General features: G+C 37.1%; 1 protein-coding gene across 2 annotated transcripts; it reads left to right on the forward strand.

Moving 5' to 3' along the window:
* The first annotated feature begins 29 nt into the window (after positions 1 to 29).
* abi1b (abl-interactor 1b) lies at positions 30 to 17,898 on the forward strand. 2 transcript variants are annotated; one of them, XM_057333840.1, is made up of 11 exons: positions 30 to 699; positions 5,183 to 5,350; positions 6,615 to 6,791; positions 8,321 to 8,335; positions 9,288 to 9,394; positions 9,576 to 9,716; positions 9,961 to 10,058; positions 10,201 to 10,410; positions 10,811 to 10,897; positions 15,210 to 15,395; positions 15,900 to 17,898. In XM_057333840.1, exons 1-11 carry the CDS (start codon positions 583 to 585, stop codon positions 16,073 to 16,075), a joined length of 1,482 nt encoding a protein of 493 aa, XP_057189823.1. In that variant the 5' UTR covers positions 30 to 582; the 3' UTR covers positions 16,076 to 17,898. The 2 variants fall into 2 exon arrangements, with proteins under 2 accessions (XP_057189823.1, XP_057189824.1); XM_057333841.1 differs by lacking the exon at positions 8,321 to 8,335 and having other exon boundaries at positions 31 to 699.
* Positions 17,899 to 22,097: the final 4,199 nt, after the last annotated feature.

Consider the following 22,097-nt stretch of genomic DNA (forward strand, 5'->3'; position numbering starts at 1 on the left):
AAACTCCGGCTTTGCTTATGCTAAGCTTGCGTACACGGAGCTGTCAAACAATGATCTGCTGGATGTGTGTATTGTCTATATTGTTTTAAAATATATTTATGAAAGTCTTAACATTTAACACATATTACTCGTAATTAGTTCATGTATTATTTTGGATTCTTTACGTATTGTTTAAAAATATAACTATAAAACTACTGTGGGTGCTATAACTACTATTACTATTAAGTCCCTACCGCTGTCTTTTAGTGATGTTTTAAATTACTGGGTCTCAGTACAATACAACCGAGTCTCAAAACAAATATGCGGCTTTGCATGTAATAGTCCGATGGTAACGTTACTGTAGAACAACGCAGTTTTTCACATCGAGTAAAAAGCGCAATCGCTTTCCATTGGCCCAACCCTACATATCTGAGCCAACCATCCAATCACAGAACTGTGCGTAGAGCAAAGCGAAGCGAATTGTCGTCATGTCGAAAAAGAGAAGCCAACGGGAATCCCACAATGCCAGGCGAGGGACCTCCTGTCGGAGAGTGAAGCTCCGCTGATTTCAATGAAAAGAGCAGTAATGCAGAGGGATGTAAGATGGCAGAGCTACAAATGTTGTTAGAGGAAGAGATCCCGGCTGGAAAACGAGCCCTTGTGGAGAGCTACCAAAACCTTTCGAGGGTTGCGGAATATTGCGAGAATAATTATGTGCAGGTACGGATCGGACAAAACACCTTTTTGTTTCATGTATTGTCTGTATCAGTGTGGATGTGATTGAAATGTGATCAAATGCCCGTGTAGCGTTACAGAGGGACCCTCATCAAACGATAATGATGAGCTCGCATTGAGGCGCGATCGTCGTGATACCTGCATTGAATCCGAAAGCTGAATGTTTGCCTTTAGATTAAATTTGCCTTGTTTTAAGGCTCGTGCACACAATGCACGAATTCACTTTCAGAGGGTGTGTCTATGATAGCTGTCTCAGAGACGTGCCGCTTTCTCTACGATGGATGAAGATAACGGAGCATTAAAAATGATAAAAATCATTTACCGAACAAAATATTGGCCGTTGTAGATTGGTTACAAACCAGTTTCGTTTTCATACGTAGATCATGGGCTCTATAAGCATATTGCAGGTCAAGTAGCGTCAATGTATTGACTGCAAATGTGTTCGCACCCAGTACGTAATTTTTTTAACTAATACGTCATACTATGAACGCTACAATGTTTAGTATTGTCAAAATCTTTCATCTGAAGTCTGTATGGTTTTATTGGACGTTCAAGCGGCGCGGTGGTGCTGAATTCATCTCCTGGGTTACAGTATGAATGTGATAAAAAAGCCCAGATATTCGATATTCATTTCAACCTCTAAGCGCTATTGAACTTCATCCAGATTTTTGCAACATCAACTACAAGAGACGGGATCGTTGTTATCTGTCAATGGAACGTAAAATGAAATATTTTCGTACCATAGATCGATTAGCCATAGTTTATGCAGTGAATATCATCTGTTTATGCGTATTTCAAATGTGTATTGTGTGTGAGACTGAATGGCGTGCCTGAAGTCACTAGACGCGGAATGTCGGTGATGGTGTGAATTAGTTATTGCTGACACACCTGTGTTAATCTGTCTCTCACTGTGCCATTTCACTCACACCTACAATAAACCACAGGACAGTGTCTGCTGGGAAACATTTTGTTTAAACCGTCTCGCATGTTTGTGTTGTAATGTGTTATTCTAGAAACAGAATAGAGAATCTTGTAAGCCATCTTTGTAATTATTTGGCCATCTTCTAATATCTGTTATTATAATGAAGAGGAAGATGTTGATCATGTTCACTACAATTTTAAGTAATTTAATTCACAGCACTCTGTTTATGTGGTTGAATATGCTTTTGGTGTTGTTACAAACAGCTATGAAAGCTGTGAATGTATACTGGCAGGGATATCCAAATATTTGTTTCAGTGAGTTTATCAGTGTTATCAGTGTACATGATAGTGAATATGATGTTGAGGTCAAAATCATCAGCCAAATGTGTTAACAGTCACTACCATGTAAAGAAAATAAAGACTCGTGTAGAAAAGATCTGGGTTCATGTGTTAGAGAGAGTGATCATCACACATAATTTGAATGCTGATACAGAAGACTGTAGCAAAAATGCTTGAAGTAAATAACATTTATTTCCGATAAGATTTGTGTGTTGTGCACATTTATAAATAAAAAAATGATAATTTTAATTTGGCAAGTGAGGATGGTACTTCAGATGGAAATGTCAAATGCTGACCTATATTATTTCCTAACTACAGAACACTGTTTTGGAAACATTTATTATTACGCAATGTTTTTTCTGACAATTTTATGCAAAAAATAATGTTTTTGTCACTTCCCAATAATATGCGTAATATATGTTTAGTAGAGAAATCTTAAGTAACGCTTTAAGTTGGTATAGCAGTGAGCAATACCGAATTCTCCTTCCACTCAAAACCACAGACGTTCACATCAGAGGACTAAATGACTCATGGATGTTTCTCTCATGAGATTGGTGGGTGTATCATTTTAAGAGGAGCTTTAGAGCTTTGGTTCTGGACAAAAGTTAGTCATGTCTTACATTGCCTTGTACATTGCAATAGAATCAATATTGAACCCATTTGTGAAAGTTTTCAATCCCAAAATTGGTCATAAATCATAGAAAAGTACAGTCTATATGGCCATGACAAAGCATTGGTACATGTTTTCCTGTATCTCAGTTACAGAATACCTTAGCAATGCCAAAGGTAATAGGTTCAAATCCCAGGGAAAACACTTTATGATGTAATCCAAATGTATAAGCATTTTGACACTCATTACCAATTTACCAGTTGGGATTTATTTACCTTTCTCATACTGTATGTAATCTTGAATTTGTCATTCGTTATGTACTATGTTGTAAGTGTTGTTTCATGGGAAGCAGTATTAGAATATCACAGCCGGGGCATTTAAGTGTGCATTCATCTGTATATTCCCCACGTGCCGACAGACACATGTTCTTAGAACAGCTGAGAATACTGACGTGTCATGACAGGTGCTGTTTGCAGGCCTGAAGTGCTGTTGTTGCAATTTAATTGTTAAGAGCTTCTAGTATTCATGTCATGCCTTCTAACTTGAACAGAAGCAACACACCTGATTCCTGTATTTTTCACATGGCACATTGTATATGGCTAGAAAAGTATAGAGTTAGCATGTTGCTGTGATAACAGCTAGACACTGAGTAAAACTGCTAGAGTCATGATTTACTACTTGGAAAAGTATGAGTAAGCATATTATTTAATTTATTCATTGTCACCAAATCCAGCTTTATCCCGTGGTACACTACAATTTTCGTTCCACTGACTTGTATTCATGCGCATGCAAAGGAGTTTGACTAGAAACACAAGCTCCTGCGAAAATTTTTCACATTTCGCTGCATTTCGTCAGTCTGACCTGCGAATTCGTAATCACGTGACAATGTGTGACCAATGGAAAATCGATACACCATGGTGTGACCTATTCAGTTGGAGGAAATCCTAATAATAATATCACACAATCCAAATGGGTACAATACAGCTTTAAAATAACGAAAACAACAATAACATAAAAAATTGCTATGGGGGGGTGTTCTAATACTTTGGGCCAGGAAGTAATTAATTTCTTAGCAGCTATATAGAAACATTATTTAGAAGAATCGCTCCGAACAATTTTGGACGAACAAGAACCAATGACCATTTTTATTTATATGCTCATTTCTTTGAGTCGGCTGTCATTGACAAGTTCATGGTGCAGGAAATTGTTTGTAAATAGGAAATGTTCTTAAAACTTCTTCTGAATACAACAACAGTAGAATATGGCTTATTTCATAAATTGCTTGTTTCTATGTTGCATCATGCTTGTTGCAATACAATGAAACTGTAGTTTGAGCATGTTGTTTTATGGTCTGTTGATTTCACAATGGTTTTCTAAATCAACTGCAAATAGGACATATTGCCGAGCCCTAGTAGCAATACATGACACATACAGGAACTGTCTGAAATTACTCACAATAATTGTGAGGTTCGAACCAGTAGTTTCAGAGTGACATCGAGTCCCTGTGATCTTATAGGCACAATAGTGAAGGAGTAATTTCAGCATCTAGCATGTTGCTGATGACCCATCTCACCTCTTTGGCGCTATGGGAATCAATGACATTTAATTTCATACGGCATGTATTTTTCCACTCGGCAGCTTGATCTGATGTGAATGTGACACATTTCTTTCTCCAAATTGCTTTTACATCGTTATTCACAGAACTGTTTTGCCGATCTGAGTAGGGCTGTGTATTGGCAAGTGCCTCCCGATATGGTACATATCACGATGGGTCACGATACAATATATTGCTATGTATTTCGATACGATACACATTTGAGATATATTGCAATAGAAAATGTAAAAAGTACAGCTAGAAATACAACATGCTTTGCACCACCGGGGGTTTTCTGTAAGGATGAGTGTAAAAACATCCCTTACCTCTGCAGAGTGGCCATGATGTGCGATGCATGGACCTTTAGATCAGAGGTTTGGGTTCTCAAACTGTGGATTGCGCCCCTCAAGTGGGTAGCACAGGGGAATAAGGTGGGTCACGCAAGTCACTTGGCTGTTGTGGTGCATTACAGTTAAAACACTGAACATGGGCAGTATAAAACCTCTGGTTCATCCGTGCTGTAAATGTGCTGGTGTCACATCCGTGAAAGCACAATAAATGTCATTGTTACTTTTCTTAATAAACGTTTTGTCTAATGCACTGCAGTAGCCAAGTGACTTGTGTCATGACTTGCGAAGCCTACAAACAGCATTATTTTATATAACTCATTACTCCATGACTTATTTTGAAAACCAAAACACACCCACACATCAGCTCTGAGAGCTCCAAGCGTTCTTATATTTTTCCACTTACTTTTGGCCGTATGTATATGACATGATTTAAAAAAAAATTATCGATAGTAGAGGTATCACTATCAATACACTATTGAAAAAACAAATATTGCTATAGTTACATGTATCGATATTTTTGCATAGCCCTAGATCTGAGGTGCTTTTGCAATGTATTTTTGAAGTTTGGGCAACTTTATTTCAGACACATCAACCTAAACCATTGTACTGACCTTACAATTACAAAGATTTGTTGTGTCTTGAAAAAACATTCAGGCACAAGACAAGAGGAAAGCCCTCGAGGAGACCAAAGCCTACACCACCCAATCTCTGGCTAGCGTGGCCTATCAGATCAATGCCTTAGCCAACAATGTGCTGCAGCTGTTGGATATTCAGGCGTCACAGCTGCGCAGGATGGAGTCCTCCATCAACCACATCTCTCAGGTCAGCCTTGGACATTATTGCACAAACAATAACCATATGCACCCCTGTCTTTGAGCTTCTTACCACCTGTTAAAGTGATTGTAAACTGCATCCTTCACTAGTTTGTTGCTCTATATGCAAAACACTAACTTACAGTCATCACATTTCCTTCAGTATGTGTGTTATTTTGCATCTGTCTGGCTTGTCTATTTACCAGTTGTTAATTGGTTCTCTCAACTTTCCCATGATTCATATTTGCTCACTGGATTCCGCTGACCTGATGTAAAAGGAGCCCCAGATGTAAAACATCAGTTCATTTGGCCATGAGTCATTTGTCCTCAAATGCACATGTTCATTTTAATAACTCTGCTGTTCTTTACTCCCATCACTTATTTATGTAATGTTATGCATAAATAATTGACTATAGATTATGCAGTTTGTGATTAACTACATGTTAACCCGTAATTTGTAAAGAGCATTTCAGAGACATGTTTAGCCCTCTCTGTAGCTACAGAACATCACAGTTTTGCACATAATTCACACAGTGAATTCTTTCATCTACAGTGGAAAAAGCTTTTATTGAGAGTTGTAATGGAGAGCCACAATGGAAACTAGATCTGACGATTGGCCTTCTGTTGAGGTTAAAAGGCTCCTGCAAGTTAGCTTCCCATTGCTTTTCTTCAAGGGGATATACAGATATGGCAGCTAAATTGTGTGAAAAATGATGACGCATTCTCACACAAAGTTAGTAAAAGTGTTTGATTTAATCCCATTTTTTGTGTTCGAACATTGCTGGTGTCTTAGACATACTTCATATACCATTAGCATTCTGGTATGGAACACCCACATCTAATAAATTTCTCATTTATGAAGTCCTACCCTGCATTTTTTTTCTTAGTAAAAATCATGTTTAATTCTGAAGCACAGTAATGACATAAATATAAAATGAAATGGGTGCCCAGCAGTATCTAAATGAGACCTGAAGCACGTTGGTGCAGTCATATATAAGGCAACGGTGTGATCCAGCAATAAAACAGCATTAAGCTACCTATTGTTCTACATTATTAGATTTTGAATCATAGATCTGTCTGAGCAAATGACTTTAGCTCTGAACTTTAATGGACTGGCAGGTCAAAATAGTTCAGATCAGTTTATTATTGGATCTAATGGCTGCATGATTTTGTATCGAATGCATTCTCCAACTTGGCTGAAGTTTATTAGTCAAATGTTTATTGACACCACACACACTACAGTTGTTATGCAAAAATCTATTTTCTCTGTTTAGACTGTGGACATTCATAAAGAGAAAGTCGCCAGACGAGAGATCGGGATTCTCACCACCAACAAAAATACATCTCGGACCCACAAGATCATTGCCCCTGGCAACATGGAGCGGCCGGTGCGCTACATCAGGAAGCCCATCGATTACACCCTGCTGGATGATGTGGGCCACGGTGTTAAAGTAAGTCTGTCATTTTGCAGTCAAACTTGTCAACTGTTGTGCAGTCTTAAGTTTCAAATGGCTTCCATTTTTTAGTTTCTGCATGTTGTAGTAAAATCAACTCTGCGAAGTACGAATTATCTCAGAGTGAAACTGTGAAATATTATGGAAAAGAGTTTAATGGCTGACACTTATTCAGGTTCAGCTTGCTGACTTTAACCTACCTTGAAAAATAGCAATTACTTTTAAGTTTTACCCAATTAATTTAAAATGATTAAGTGAAAATATCAGTATTATTTCCCAATTTTAATTTAAAATTTCATGAATTTTATTCAAGTTGTAGCTCTACCAAAATTGTTAAATTCACTGTGAATAACTTGATTGCATAAAGATCATTACCTCCCAAATTTGAGTGTAGTAGTTGCCTCATAATAATGTTTGTTAGGGTTTACATTGTAAATTGATATTAGTGAATTGAGATTGACATTCAGATATCAAATTTTATATTTTTATATCTAAATGCTACTTTTGTTTCTGTCACATAACTGTTGTCTTTGTGTTTAATCATTCAGCTTTTCCTTGATATAATGTATTAAAATAATACACATAACACTGCTTTAAATAATAATATTGAAAATATTAAATAAAGTATAAATAGAAAAGATGATTGATCCATTGTTGTAAGATTCTGCATTATGTGTGTTTTGTGTGAGTGTCGACCCTTCTCAGGTTGCCCTATTATTTTATGTTATTAAATTATTCATGTCCATCAATGTCAGCTGTGCAGTTACAGTGACATCAGTTCACTCATACTGATGTTATCACTGTTATTGTAGGTATTACATTTCCCCTGCGATGTAGTTAAGATGCATTTATATTTTGACCTTAATGTGTCTCCTATTGTGTGGTGTGGTAGCACGACACAGTGTCATTATTCACTAGTGCACCAGTGTTTTCATTGACTGGATATGTAACCGAGGCAGGTCTTCAGGCCATGTGCCAACAGCTCGCCCCAAAACCTGTTTTAAATGCTTTGTTAGATCCAGGCTTTTCTCCTCGGTTGAGTAAACACCCCGCAGGCCGCCCTCATACTGACTCTGTAATTAGGACATTTATCAAATGTTGCTTTCTCGGCGTCAGTCACCCCCTGACTCGCATGCCAAGAGAATGTCCCTGTCTGTTTGGTTATCAGGATATCCTCACAGCTGTGGGTTATTTTATATTAATGCAACACATTATTATGTTAGTAAATATCTCACACAGTGTGTTAATAAAACATTAAGGATAATTCATTATAAATGCGTGCTATTCTTAAAAGAATTCATAACTTTGCTCTCTGGAATAATTGAGTCTGATTAGAATTTAGAAGATAGTTCTGACTGACATTTATGTGATTATCATTCAGTCAACGTGTGTCTTGATGCTTGTCAGTAAAATTATATTGTGTGTGTCCTTTGTTTAAAGGCTTTTGTTCTCTCTCACATTTGTCTTCAAGCTTAAAGTGATTAAATGACATGATTTATCTCTTTTTTCTCAATGCTTTCACGTAGTGGCTTAAAGCTAAGGTAAGCGCACCCTTATGTGACCCACAATGCTTTGCGGCTCTAGTGTCACCACCATCTGTATTTATTTTTGTACAAATGGAACCTTTTCATAATTTTGTTACAAAATTAATATACTGTACACCATGGTGCATTTCCATAATTTAATTCAAGAATGCATATGGGTACAATGAATGTATTTGAAGACTTGATAGATGATGTTTTCTGTTCATTTATGTAAAACCTTTAGTTGCTGGTGGTTCTGCTGGTATCGTTTAAGAGTGTAATGGTTTAATTAAATTCATCCTTTGTCCTTATATGACCACATATGAACCATTCTAGACTTGATTGTCATTTTGCATTCAAGTGATGAAGTCAGGTTTGTTTGTCTAGACAGTATCATCATTATCCGCTACATTGGTTGCTATAGTAATGACGTACATGTCTGAACAATTTTGTGAGACATTTTCATACATCACTTGAAAGCAGCTGTCATTGTGCAACTGAAAAGAGTCGATAAAAATGGAAAAATTAGCACTGTCATAACATCTTACTGATGTTCATAGTAAATGCCAATATTGTTAAGTATATAAAGAAAGAGTGAGTTCAGATATTGTTTTATATCACATATACTTTCCGTCTCAGATGACTTCAAATCTGCACTCCGGATCTGATCTGACTGTTCAGACTGCAAAGCCTTTCAAAATCTAGTTTTAATCTGATTTTAAACGACGTTGAATGTGATTTGAACTGGCTTTCAAAATATTCTATTAAATATTAGACTCAGATATGCCAAAAGATCTTCATTTTGCAGTCTGTATGTCTATCAAATCCTTACCTATATTTTGTTCACCATATTCCTTATTTTTTGCTGGATAAATAGTGATGTACTGTATGTGACGATAGCTTTAAGCTCATTTTAATTTAAATATCATCAATACACAATATCTTAATGAACCTGTGAAATGTGTTTCAGCAAGGGAATAACCAACCGGCTCGAGGAAGTGGAGGAACTTTATCCAGGACCAACCCACCTACACAGAAGCCCCCCAGCCCACCCATGGCAGGGAGGGGTACTCTGGGGTAAGATGAAACCACCATAAAATCAGTCACTATGTATTTCTTTCTCTTTCCCCGTGTTTGCTGTATTTTTGTTTTAAATGTGAGAATGTTATATGTAGCCGTGTGTGACTCTCTTGCGGTTTTCTCTCATTTTACTGTATTCAATTTACATTTAAATGTTAAAAATGTTTATGTTTCTCAGAAGAAACACTCCATATAAGACCCTTGAGCCAGTCAAGCCTCCTGTGGTGCCTAATGACTACATGACCAGCCCGGCACGACTGGGCAGTCAAAACAGCCCTGGACGCACAGCCTCTCTCAACCAGAGACCCAGAACACACAGGTATCTCACAAATGCACACTTAAGCTAAAACATTTACAATAAAAACAATACAAACTGCAAAACTTGGGAACCGTTACTTAACTTTTGATTTGTTGTCATTTCTACTTTCAAGACCAAATGTCTTAATGGGTAATAAATTACTTCGGGGTAACAAATCACACTTTCTACATTTTTGATAGTACCTGCTCAAAATGTTTTAATGTCTCTCTTATGGCTGTAGTTTGATTGGCTGTCTTTGTTTCAGTGGCAGCAGTGGGGGCAGTGGTGGTCGAGAGAACAGCTGCAATAGTATGGGAATTCCTCTGGCTGTGCCTACACCCTCCCCTCCCAGTATGGCACCAGGTGAGAATCCACATGTTATATCTTTTTTTAACTAGAACTTACAATCTTTACATACATAAAATAACTTTTTATGTAACGATTTTAAACATATGATTCCCCAAATACATTCCCCAACATGTTCATTACCCTGTTCTGACATTAGTTCCTCCAGGTCCAGGTTTGGGCCCCATCCCGATGTCTCAGTTTGGGACGATCTCTCGGCAGGTCTCCAGACACAATTCCTCTACAACTTCTTCCTCCGCGTCTATGGTGTCAGCTACAGGCACCTACCGGCGTGCCCCTGCCAGCTCTTCGCAGTTCTCTGTGCCTCAGCCCCACCTGAACGGGGGACCTACGTACCCCCCGAACACAAGTGAGTCCAGATCCATAATAAGAGCGATATATGGTGGCCCCAAAACTGTTTGGACACTTCTTCCACAATAAAAACATATAATGTCATTGCAAATTTTTTTAAAGTGGCATTTATTTAACATTGTCCAACTTATCTGTAATGTGATGTTAATGAACTATGATGGACAGACTCATCACAGTGCAAATTTTCTGGCTAGAAATGACAAATGAGACTATTGGCAGCTAGCAAACCTAGTTACCAATAATCTGTGACTTTTCTGCTTTTTAATCTTTTCACGTCACAATAACTCGCAACAGCTTTCACCTTCTACCTGTTTGTATCTGTCTCTCATTCTGTGGTCTTGTTTTTGCCTCTTTTTATGCTTGTGTATGAATGTGTGTATGTCTGTTTGTGTCTGTAGTGTGTGTCGCCCCGCCACCTCCGCCTGTGGTGCAGCTGACGCCTCAGATTCCCCTCACTGGGTTTGTGGCCAGAGTTCAGGAGAATAGTGAGTAATGCATACATTAGCATTGAGCTTCACTTTTCTTGCGCTCTCCATTCATCTACCAGCAGCCTGCTAAAATATACCATACAATGTATGTAGCAACTACACACTATACCCTAGTATTGTCATGGGAACTTTTTAATGCAATGCAAACAACATCACTGATAAGCAGGGGCGTAGCAGCCATTTTAAAAGTGGGAGGGGGGACAGCTGTCAGGTGATGTGACCATCAAAGGCCAAACAAATTATGCACATAATGTACAGTACATGTTCCTATAATAAATTCTATATAGAATACCAGTTGGCATATTAGAGCACCCTAGTAGCAATTTGGGGAAAATATAGTATATGTAGTATATATTTGGGAAAATATATAAAGGTTTAATTCCTTAAAACATTGGCAAGTCAATAGTCAAATCTCAGCTGTATACATTCTGGAGTGGTCGAGTTACTGTCCTCTGTCAGTGACATGACAGCCTGCCTTTCCTACAGACCGGTTAAAGTTAAGAACATAACGGTAATGAATTAAAGTACAAAATATGATAAAGTATGATAATACATGGTGAGTATTCGGCACAAAACAACTTTTCTTGAGTGGGAATTAAGGATAATTCCATTCCGGACGCGACAAAAGACAACAGAACCCAATAATCAGTTATGCATTTACTCATTTAGCAGACGCTTTCATCCAAAGCGAGTAAGCGACTTACCAGTAGGATAGAATATAACACACACTCGGCGCTACGTGATGCGTCACATGCCTCGTTTTTGTCACTTCGCACCGTTCGCATCATTTCAAATCATAACGTGTAAATTTGATCGGGTGATTCGTGTTAATGCAACATAACACAAACTTACAGTGTGTGTTTGAGAAAAGGATGTAATCGTCCTCTGCTTTTTCTGGGTTTAGGCTACCCCAAAACTGCCAAAAGAGCAAAGAAATTAAAAGACATCGTGAGCGCAACTCCCATCAGTAGATTTGAAACTCTTGGCAGATGCGCTCATGAGATGATTCAGCTTGTGATTGGCTGAATGCAGTGCTGCAAAAATGTGGTATGCAGTATATGTGGTGTCACTCTGTGACAGTCACATAACCAAATGGATCAAGCAAAGAAACGTCCTGAGGCGCTGAACAGAAGGAGAAATGAAAAACAAATAGGCCTAAATTGACAAGTAAAATGAGGACAACAATGTCCAAGTGGATAAATATCGATTGGTATATCTCTGTAAATCTTTAAGTTATTTAACGTCGCCTGAGAGGTAGTTAATATCATAATATATGATATGGGGTATTAACGTTAATATCAGTTCACCTCCACATATCTCTGTCGCTTATAAAATAAATCTAGACTATTTTGTGAATGAGCTTATAATTACATTCGGGAGAGTCTGAGAAGGTTGTTAAAGCAGTTAAGTCTCCCACTATCACGCATATAAGCTAGTTGTCAGGCTCTTCATTAAACGTCAGACGCGTCTTCCCCATGCGACGCGAGCTGTGCAGTTTGAACGTAAGTTTCTTCATACAACGTGAGCAGATGCATCTTCTGCAAACAGCACGAGCTGACGCGTCTTCTCCATACAGCACACAGCACATAGCACTGCGAGATTGCGCGATGAATGACAGCAGGATGACAGAGACGAGAGCGCAAAAGAACGTTTTTTAATAAATAAATAAAAACTTCTTCGTTCAATGTGAGTTTGTCTTTGTTTTACCCAGTGGTGGACAGTAACGAAGTAAATTTACCTGAGTACTGTACTTAAGTACACTTTTTTAATATCTGAACTTTACTTGAGTATTATTTTTTTCGGAGTACTTGTACTTTAACTTCACTACATTTGAAAGACAAATATCATACTTTTTACTCCACTACATTTATAAAAAGGTCCAAAAGTAGAAAATGGTTTCTAAGCAGCGGGGTTTCCTGCGTGCGCAATTTATCTGGCTTGCGAACTGCCAGGACCTTTTACTGTTGCCAAGCATTTCAGTTTTCCTATGCTCGCGGTTTTCCGGCAAGCTTTGAATGGCCATTTGGCAGATTTTTTTTAACGCAAATCTGGCAACTCTGGGATCTTTCCCGCTAAACTAATGTAAACGACGCCGCAGCTACACCATTGATAGCGCTCTAAAAAGGCAAATAGAGGCACATGTTAAAGTGTGGTGTAATCATCTGTGGGTTACGATCAGTCAAAGATCGTAGAAACATTGTCATGAAAATGATCGGCATAACGGCTAAACGGTAAATAAGCATCACATACACCTTTAGCTACGCTTGCGTGTTAACTTCTGATCTGCTGCTATTTCATTTAAAGCGATTTGGAAAATGAATGATGTTTTTACTGAAGTAACTATAGTTGAAGTATTCCTGTTGAAATAAAAACAATAGAACCCTGCCCAAAATACAACATAAAATGTAGTGGATTTAATGGGAATTGTACTATGGATACTTGTTGTCTACTTGTATGTGATGGATTCTATTGATGGGATGGTAAATCCTATTGGAATAAAACCCCAAACACACTACAAAGAGGAATTTAATTAAAAAACTCTAATTCGAATTCAATTATTCATTGTTTTTTTCAGCAGGGATGGTATTTGCAGTAAAACCACGATATCCACACATTTACCATTTTCTATATATAGTAACCATACTCCAATTAATAATCTTTAGTAAAACCACAGCAACTAAAAATACCATAGTTTCATTATATTCATTATTATACTAGCTATAGTTTATGTTTGTAGTTAAATTATGGTAATAAATCCAACAAACACATGGCTTCTACACTTAACTATTTACAAGAACCTTACTACTTACTGGTAAGTTGCTGCTAAAACTGGTAAAGGGAATATACAAAATAAAAGAACACTTCTCATAAATACATATAGGCCTAGGGGGCTAATGAGGATAATTAGGCTAAATGATCATACAGGATTATATCTAAACTAAACATATATGTTGCTAAACATGTAAAGCTCTTAAAGGAGTTGCTCACTGCAAAATTTGCCCCCATTGACTTTCCATAGTAGGAATAAAAACTACTATGGAAAGTCAATGGGGGCAAATTTTGAAGTGAACTACTCCTTTAATACAACTGATACTGTGTGCTACTCAGTGTGTTCAGTAGGTTGCTTCAGAGGCATAAGGTATACGACAATAAAACAATGCACAACTGACATAAAGGAAATTTACTTTTAATACTTGAGTACTTTTAAAAGCACGTACTTCTGTACTTTTACTTAAGTAAGAATCTGTCTTTACAACTTTTACTTGTAGTGGAGTAATATTTGACCAGTAGTATCTGTACTTTCACTCAAGTAAGGAAGTTGTGTACTTCGTCCACCTCTGGTTTTACCTAACGATGTTGTGTTTTCATAAAATATGAACCACAAACTAAAAATGTTTTAAAGAAAGGGGAAAATCCAAAGATCTTTTATTTATTTGTGTTATAATGTGAGTGTATGTTATCCATCATATTTCGTTTTTCAATAAAAGTTTTATTATAAAGTTTCTGTAAAAGTATGTTTAAAATAGGCTAGACTACTATTTCATTGTTGTATTTTCATTAAATAGCTGTTAATGAATCACAAAGTAAGCATTCGTTTTAAAGTGGGAAAAAATACCTTTTGTTATAGCCTACACGATTATATCATGTCATACGTCTTATTCGTTTTGATAATAATGAATAATGTTAATAATAGTTTTTGTTGAAGGAAAGGGAATAATCTAAATGTCTAACATTGAAGATCAAAATAAGTTTATTATTCACTGGGAACATTTCCTCACCAGCACAACTCTAACTACAAGATCTACAACTCAATTGTTGCTTATATTTGGGATATTTAAAGAAGTTGTATTGTTTAAAACTGGACAAGCTTTTTTTAATTAAAGGTATCAAATGTCAAAATTATAGATTATATAAGTGAAACTCACTTTTCAAAGAATACAATAAATACCCTTATTTGGGGTTTTATTTAGTTATTATAAGCAAAATTATCAAATTAAAAATAGTTTATCCAATTAATCAAAAAAACAATCGCCTGATTATCAAAATAATCTCCAAAACTGATCTCACACACTTCTCAGAAAATGTGCAGTTGCGCCCCTGGCTGAATGTTACTTCACACAAATCTAAGTAACAAACCAGAGAACACGGGCTGAAATATAGGCGGTGGGTCAAAAATAGTGCGGGAACAGAATCACCTGTTTCTAAAAGTGGCTGCTAAGCCCCTGCTGTTAAGAACAGTTTTTAAAAACAAAGTTTTGAGGATAAATTATCTCATTGATGTTATAATGAAAGTCCATTTGTTGTTCAGTTACAGACAGTCCATCTCCACCCCCTCCTCCTCTACCTGAGGACACGCTCATGTTTGAGGAGGCAGCTCCGCCCCCTCCACCTCCACCTGTGGATTATGATGAAGATGATGCAGCCCTGGTGCACTATAATGACCCATATGCTGATGGAGACCCCCACTGGGCCCCAAAGATTTATATGGAGAAGGGTGAGTTTTTCTTCTGTTCTACACTTGGGTTTCTCTCCTCCATAATAATAAAGAGAATACTGTAAAAGTATGACATCATGATTTATTTTTTCTGATTTCATGTATGATAATACTATGCTAAGCATAGACGATTGTGCCAAAAATGAATTTTCATGTTATAGCATTAAAGCGAAGCTATTGGATACATTAAACCAGGGGCCCCAAGATGGATCCTGGGGGCCACAGATTTTGTGGCATTTTATGAAATATAGAAATTTATCATAGATTTTATGCAATCAAACATCAGAAACCAAAAGAATTCTAGCATTGTATAACTAAATATGTTTTTGGTTTAATTAAAATTCCAGGTTTAAGATTTTAAGTCTATTTGGGGGACTGCAAAGTGATGCACTTTACACAAAGGGGGCCTTACAATTAAAAAGTTTGAGAACCACTGCATTAGATCACTAACAGATATATCTATCACATTGATTTTCGACTTACCCATGTCTAACTCTCTTTTAGTGGTGGCCATCTATGACTACACAAAGGACAAAGACGATGAGCTTTCCTTCATAGAGGGCGCCATCATCTACATCATCAAGAAAAATGACGACGGATGGTTCGAGGGTGTGTCTAATGGTGTGACCGGACTGTTTCCTGGCAACTACGTTGAATCCATCATGCACTATGCTGACTAATGCTCAGTTCCAATCAGCTACAAACATTACAAAGTGCATTAAGATTTGACTGAATGTTTTTGTCCAATCGCCAATGTATCAAGGCATCTACAATGCACATTGGATTATGAAAAGAAAAAAAAAAGATTGCCTGATATGTTTTGTACATATATTACAGTGAGACGTTGACTGTAGGCTTTTGCTAGTGTTTGTTTTCATGTGTTTTGTCAGTGTACTGACTTTGAGTGTTTGCAAAGTGTCAGCTAGGGCTAGTTAGTTTTTTTGTTTCGTTTTATTTTTTATTGTTTGTTAACTCGACTGTCAAGCTCTTCCGTTATGTATGAATGTCATTTCTGATATGCTTGGTGAATAATTAGGCAAAATTACTTGGTGGATGAAGAAGACAAATGCAGTAATGTGCAGAGATTTTCATGCATGGCAAGAACATGTCCAGGTCATATTTTAACCAAACATAGTAAAGTAACAATTGATATATTATATTTTGCTTGAAGAAAATTAATATTTGATATTTTTGAGAGCCGTTACTTTTGGACATTTTCAAAAATCACAGTTTATCCTGTGGTATTAACAGTACTATAAGTAAAAAAAGAAAAGAAAATATTCTCACACTTATGCGAAACAAATGGAATATGGATATGTTATTTTAAGTAAGTATCATTTATATATAGATGATTGTATTTTTTTGTACTGCTTGTATGCTATATAAAGGGCAGTTGTGGCCTAATGGTTAGAGAGTTGGACTCGTGACCAGAAGGTTGCCGGTTGGATTCCCAGGGCCGGCGGGTAACGACTGAGGTGCCCTTGAGCAAGGCACCTTACCCCTACTTGCTCCCCGGGCGCTGCAGTGATAGCTGCCCACTGCTCCGGGGGTACGTGTGTTCACTACTCTCTGGATGGGTTAAATGCAGAGGTCACATTTCGTTGCCTTGTACCTTCGTACATGTGCAATGACAATAAAAAAAAAAAATTGGATTTGAATTTTAAATGCTTCATTGTAAAAAATAAATGTGGGAATGTAAAAAAATGAATGGTTCTTAAAAAGTAATGACATTTCTTTGTGCAAAACATAATTTCTTGGAAATGTGATCTTGACATGTTTTTGTGAGATTCACTCACATTTTTGTTTAAACTGTGCCAAGCCAACTATTGGTAGTGTTCAGAAAATGACCGTTGTTGTTTTAACTGCTGATGTATTGTGAATATTTATGTTGCACTGACCGTGGGGCACTGGTTATCTGACTTAACCAGTCCTGAACATTGCCCATAGATCGACAGTTTGTTTCATTAAGTAGATAAAGTCTGTTTTGTCATTGTATATGTCATGCAAGAGGAACATGCGAAGAGTTTGCGTCTATCCATTTTGGCCAGTTCAGTAGGTTTGCTCAGTTTGAAGATAAACCATTGATTTCATGAACGTTGAAGTAATGAGGTTTAGTGTACAGTATTGGATGAATGTGAACTCATAACTCAGCTGATCTAAAAACTAAGCATGGCACAAACTTTGAAATGTTTCTGGTATTTCATGGTGTCTGGTTTTACAAAGTGTCTCAAACTGCTGTTTAAGGTCAAGCAGTGTTTGATTACCAGTTTTATTTATTGAATCCAAATTAAATATCTGTGAGAATGTAAACTCACATAGAGCTGTCTGAACAATGACCTCTCAATGTTAAGCATTGCAAGGCCTTGTCAAAACATGTGCAAGTGATCTGTAATTTAAATGTCCAGCAGGATATCTGCAAATAATATAATCTATGATCGTTTTGTATATATAATCTGTTTTTCTTTTTATGTACAGTCCTTTTTTATAATAAAGCACTCTTCTGTGCAACACATTGTGTTAGATGTGATGGTTTATGAACCAACCAGAGTGTTGATGTTAATGTAAATGGACAGCAGGGGGTGATGTGGGGTCTAAAATGGAAAGCTGTGTACGTTATGTTTTTTTTATTCTGATGCTGATTTCTTCTCAGTATGAAATAATAATTATAGTATGTTCACGTTTGTTCCAAAACCGTATTTTGTTCCACAAGAGGAGCCATTTCAAGAACTGGTTGCATTATAAAAATCATTACGATAAATGGCAACTGGATCCATAACACTTCGAAAGGAAAGTAAAAGCACCATGAAATAGCACAAAAATACCCACACGAGGTCTTTTGAAGTCAATCAGTTCTCTTGAAGCAGCACGTGAGTTCGTGAACTGCACCTCATACCGTTAGAGATGGTCCACATGCAGTTACACTGATGACTTTTGTATTATAAATAGGCCTAACTTATATTATAGTTTATTATTCGTGCAAAACTAATCATAATGCACTTTATTGTGTTCAAATAAGTTTTTATTTTTCAAAACGTCAAGTTGCATTGTGGGATATTTAGGAAGCGGACGTTTGAATGCATTTCTTATCATGTTTGAATGCATTGGAAGGATTTTGCGATTGTGTAAGCGCTTGAAATGGCAGAACTAGCTAAGATGCATCATGTATTAGGTCAAGTACATCCCGAAGCGCCATATTTTATGATGGTTTGATGCTTTTACGATTTTTGTCCTTATTTTAGGCTACTTGAAAGATCCAGTCCTTATTTTAAAAATTGTATGGAAAGCAGCAACTAAGCTGCAGTACAGTGAGTAGGCCTACACGACACGATTCGCACTTAATGGAATAGTTCACACAAAAATTCAAATTAATTCAATTCATTTGATTTATATAGCGCTTTTCACAATGTGCATTGTTCCAAAGCAGCTTTACAGGAGCAAATAAGAAAAACAAAAAAACACAGAAAGGTAAAACGCAGCACAGTGCATGTGTTTATAGACCAAGCAAGATCATTCTAATAAATAAATGAATAAATAAATAAATGCAGTCTCCCGGTGAGCAAGCCAACACTGCCCTGCTGTGGCGAGGAACCCAAACTCCAATGATGAATAAATGGAGAAAAAAAAACTCGGGAGAAACGCAGGCTCAGCCGGGAGGGCCAGATCTCCTCTGACGTGTCATAGCTGCACTCAGTGACCCCGACCAAAAGCACCGAGCAAACGTCCACGAAGAACAGGGAGAGCCCACCCGCCGAAACCGTGCAGGTCCAACCCGGTGTTGTGTAATATTCAGTTCCCGTGAAAAACTGTTCCAGTGGGCGGAGTTAGTGTGAATATTCGTTGTCGTTCCGCGGTGGGCGTAGCCTTTTGAACTGCGCGCAAGCGACTGGAACGAAGTGTGTTGTCTGTCCTTTATGGGATTTAAGGTAATAAAGCCGAATGGTCATATGCTCCGTTTAGATGTACAACTATTTATGTTATGCACATATGGTTAAAATGCTTAGTTTTTCATGTGGATTTAAAAAATCGCTTTCTTACGGCCATATGGCGATGTTTTTACTGTGTAGCTTACGTGGATGACACTACACTAATCGATAGGCCTAAACTGAATCGAACACATTTCTGTTGCTTTGTTTTTTTTTTGGCATTTATTTTCAAGCTAGATTGGGTCCTAGTTGCTGTTGTTTTTTCTGTTCATAACTTTCATTGACTGCAACTACTCTCAGATGTGGTTCCATGCATGTTCAAATAAAGATTTGTTTAAATGTTCTCTGGTGTTGTTTTTGTGTTTTGCGCTTGTCAGTATTTTTGTTAAGAACACAACAATTCAAAAGAACAATGAGCAGGCGAAAGTTGTTTATTGGTGTTTATTCACTGTACTGTGAGCTAAAAGATCATTTATGAGAGAACAAACGACAAAATGGACATTGAAATTATTGCCCATAAAAGGCTCTCCTTTCACACGCACGCACGCACGCACGCACACACACACTCACACACACACACACACACACACGCACACACACAGAGAGAGATAGAGAGATAGAGAGAGTCAAGTTTTCCCATTTTATTCATAAACACATGCAACAAAGCATTATACGTTGTAGGCGTTGCCAAAATTCATGTTCTCTCTGGATGCACAATCACAAGAAATGTAAAAGTTAAATAAATAAACATAATTAACCCAAATTGTTTTGAAGCACAGCAGCCAATATTTACATGTTTCGCAAAGAAATGGGCCTGTGTCTGCTACAAGAGAGTGGTATGTATACACGCAGGCACACACACACAACATATATAATATGAAAAAAGTTCAACTGACACATTTGTTTCATCAATATTAATTGCATAATGTTGATGCTTTTATTTCCATAGATGACCTGTCAGACTTATGCTTGACATGTGGGGACAAATATCTTTTCACACAAGATTACACAGAACTCTTGGGTCTGTAATCAGCAATTACTCTTTGAATGTTCTTTGAGTGTTGCTTTAAAACATGGTGTAATGTCATTGTCTTGTTTAGATTCAGTGCGACTGCTGTAATGGGTGGTTTCACTGGGAATGTGTGAACCGACCCAATTTAAAGGATGTTTTTGTTTGTCCTGGATGCCAAGGTCCTGTTTAATTTTGGAATAGGATTTCTACATATCATTTGACTAGTAATCACCTAAATCTAAATTAAATACATATCTTTAGCCAGAATTTACAGAATGCATCCTGTGTCTACAGTTTAATAGTAAAATATTAAATTCAAATAACAGTAATGATTCATAAACTGCAGTTAACTACTCTTTGTCTGCCCTTCCACCTTACCTCAGGATCATCATATAATTTCCAGCTCCAGTCTGCCAATCCAGATGATGCCAATCCCTGACGCACTCGTTCTTGCTGTGCTGTGAATGTACTCTCATCTTAATTCTTTCCTAGTTTTTTTGTCATGTAAAGCTGCTTTGAAACTCAAAAAATAGAATAAAATGGATTTTTGGGAAATAGGAAAAGTTGTGTGTGTGTGCGTGCGTGCGTGCGTGCGTGCGTGTGTGTGTGTGTGTGTGTGTGTGTGTGTGTGTAAGTACTAGAAGCAACGCCATTTATGGACAATAAGTTTAAATTGTCCATATTGTAGTTTGTTCTCTCATCTCCTAAATGGTCTTTTAGCTCACAGGGAAAACACCAATAAACACCTATCGCCTGCCTATTGTTCTTTTGAATTTTTGTTAGGCTCTTGACAAAAAAACTGACAAGAGTCAACACAAATCAACACCAGAGAACAAATCTTTATTTGAACATGCATGCAACCACATCTGAGAGTAATTGCAGTCAATGAAAGTTATGAAAAGAAAAAAACCACAGGACCCAGTTTAGCTTGAAAATAAATGCCAAAAACAAGAGAATGAATTTGAATTCGATTCAATTTAGTAGGCCTATCTAGTATATCATCCACGTAAGCTACACAGTAAAAACATTGCCATATGGCCATGAGAAAGCGATTTTATAAACCCACATGCAAAACTATGCATTTTAACCATATGTGACCCTGGATCACAAAACCAGTCTTAAGTAGCACAGGAACATTTTTAGTAAAAGACAAAAATTGTGTGGATCAAAATTATTGATTTTTCTTTTATGCCAAAAATCATTAGGATATTAAGTAAAGATCATGTTCCATGAAGATATTTAGTACATTTCCTGCCTTAAATATATAAAAACTTTTTTTGTGAGTGGATGGTCTGCCACAGTGGCCTGATTAACAACTTCAAAGGCGATTTTCTCAATATTTTGATTTTTTTGCGCTCTCAGATTCCAGAGTTTTAAACGGTTATATCTCAGCCAGATATTGTCCTATTCTAACAACTCATATATCTATAGAAAGCTTATTTATTCAGCTTTCAGATTATGTATAAATCTCAATTTCGAAAAATTGACCCATAAGATGGTTTTGTAGTTCAGGGTCACATATTATGTGAATAAAATAAACAGTTGTACATCTAAACGGGGCATATGCCCATTCGCTTAATTCACCAAACTAGGGAAGAGAGCAGACAACACACTCCATTCCAGTCGTTTGTGCTCAAAGACCACGCCCACCACGGAACGACCTATGAATATTAACACTAACCCCGCCCACTGGAACAGTTTTTCGCGGGAACTTAATATTACACAACACCGGTCCCATTCTACAATCGACACCAGACAACAGAGGAA

This window comes from Triplophysa rosa, linkage group LG5 (genome assembly GCF_024868665.1).
Source record: "Triplophysa rosa linkage group LG5, Trosa_1v2, whole genome shotgun sequence".
In the NCBI taxonomy this organism is placed as follows: Eukaryota; Metazoa; Chordata; class Actinopteri; order Cypriniformes; family Nemacheilidae; genus Triplophysa; species Triplophysa rosa.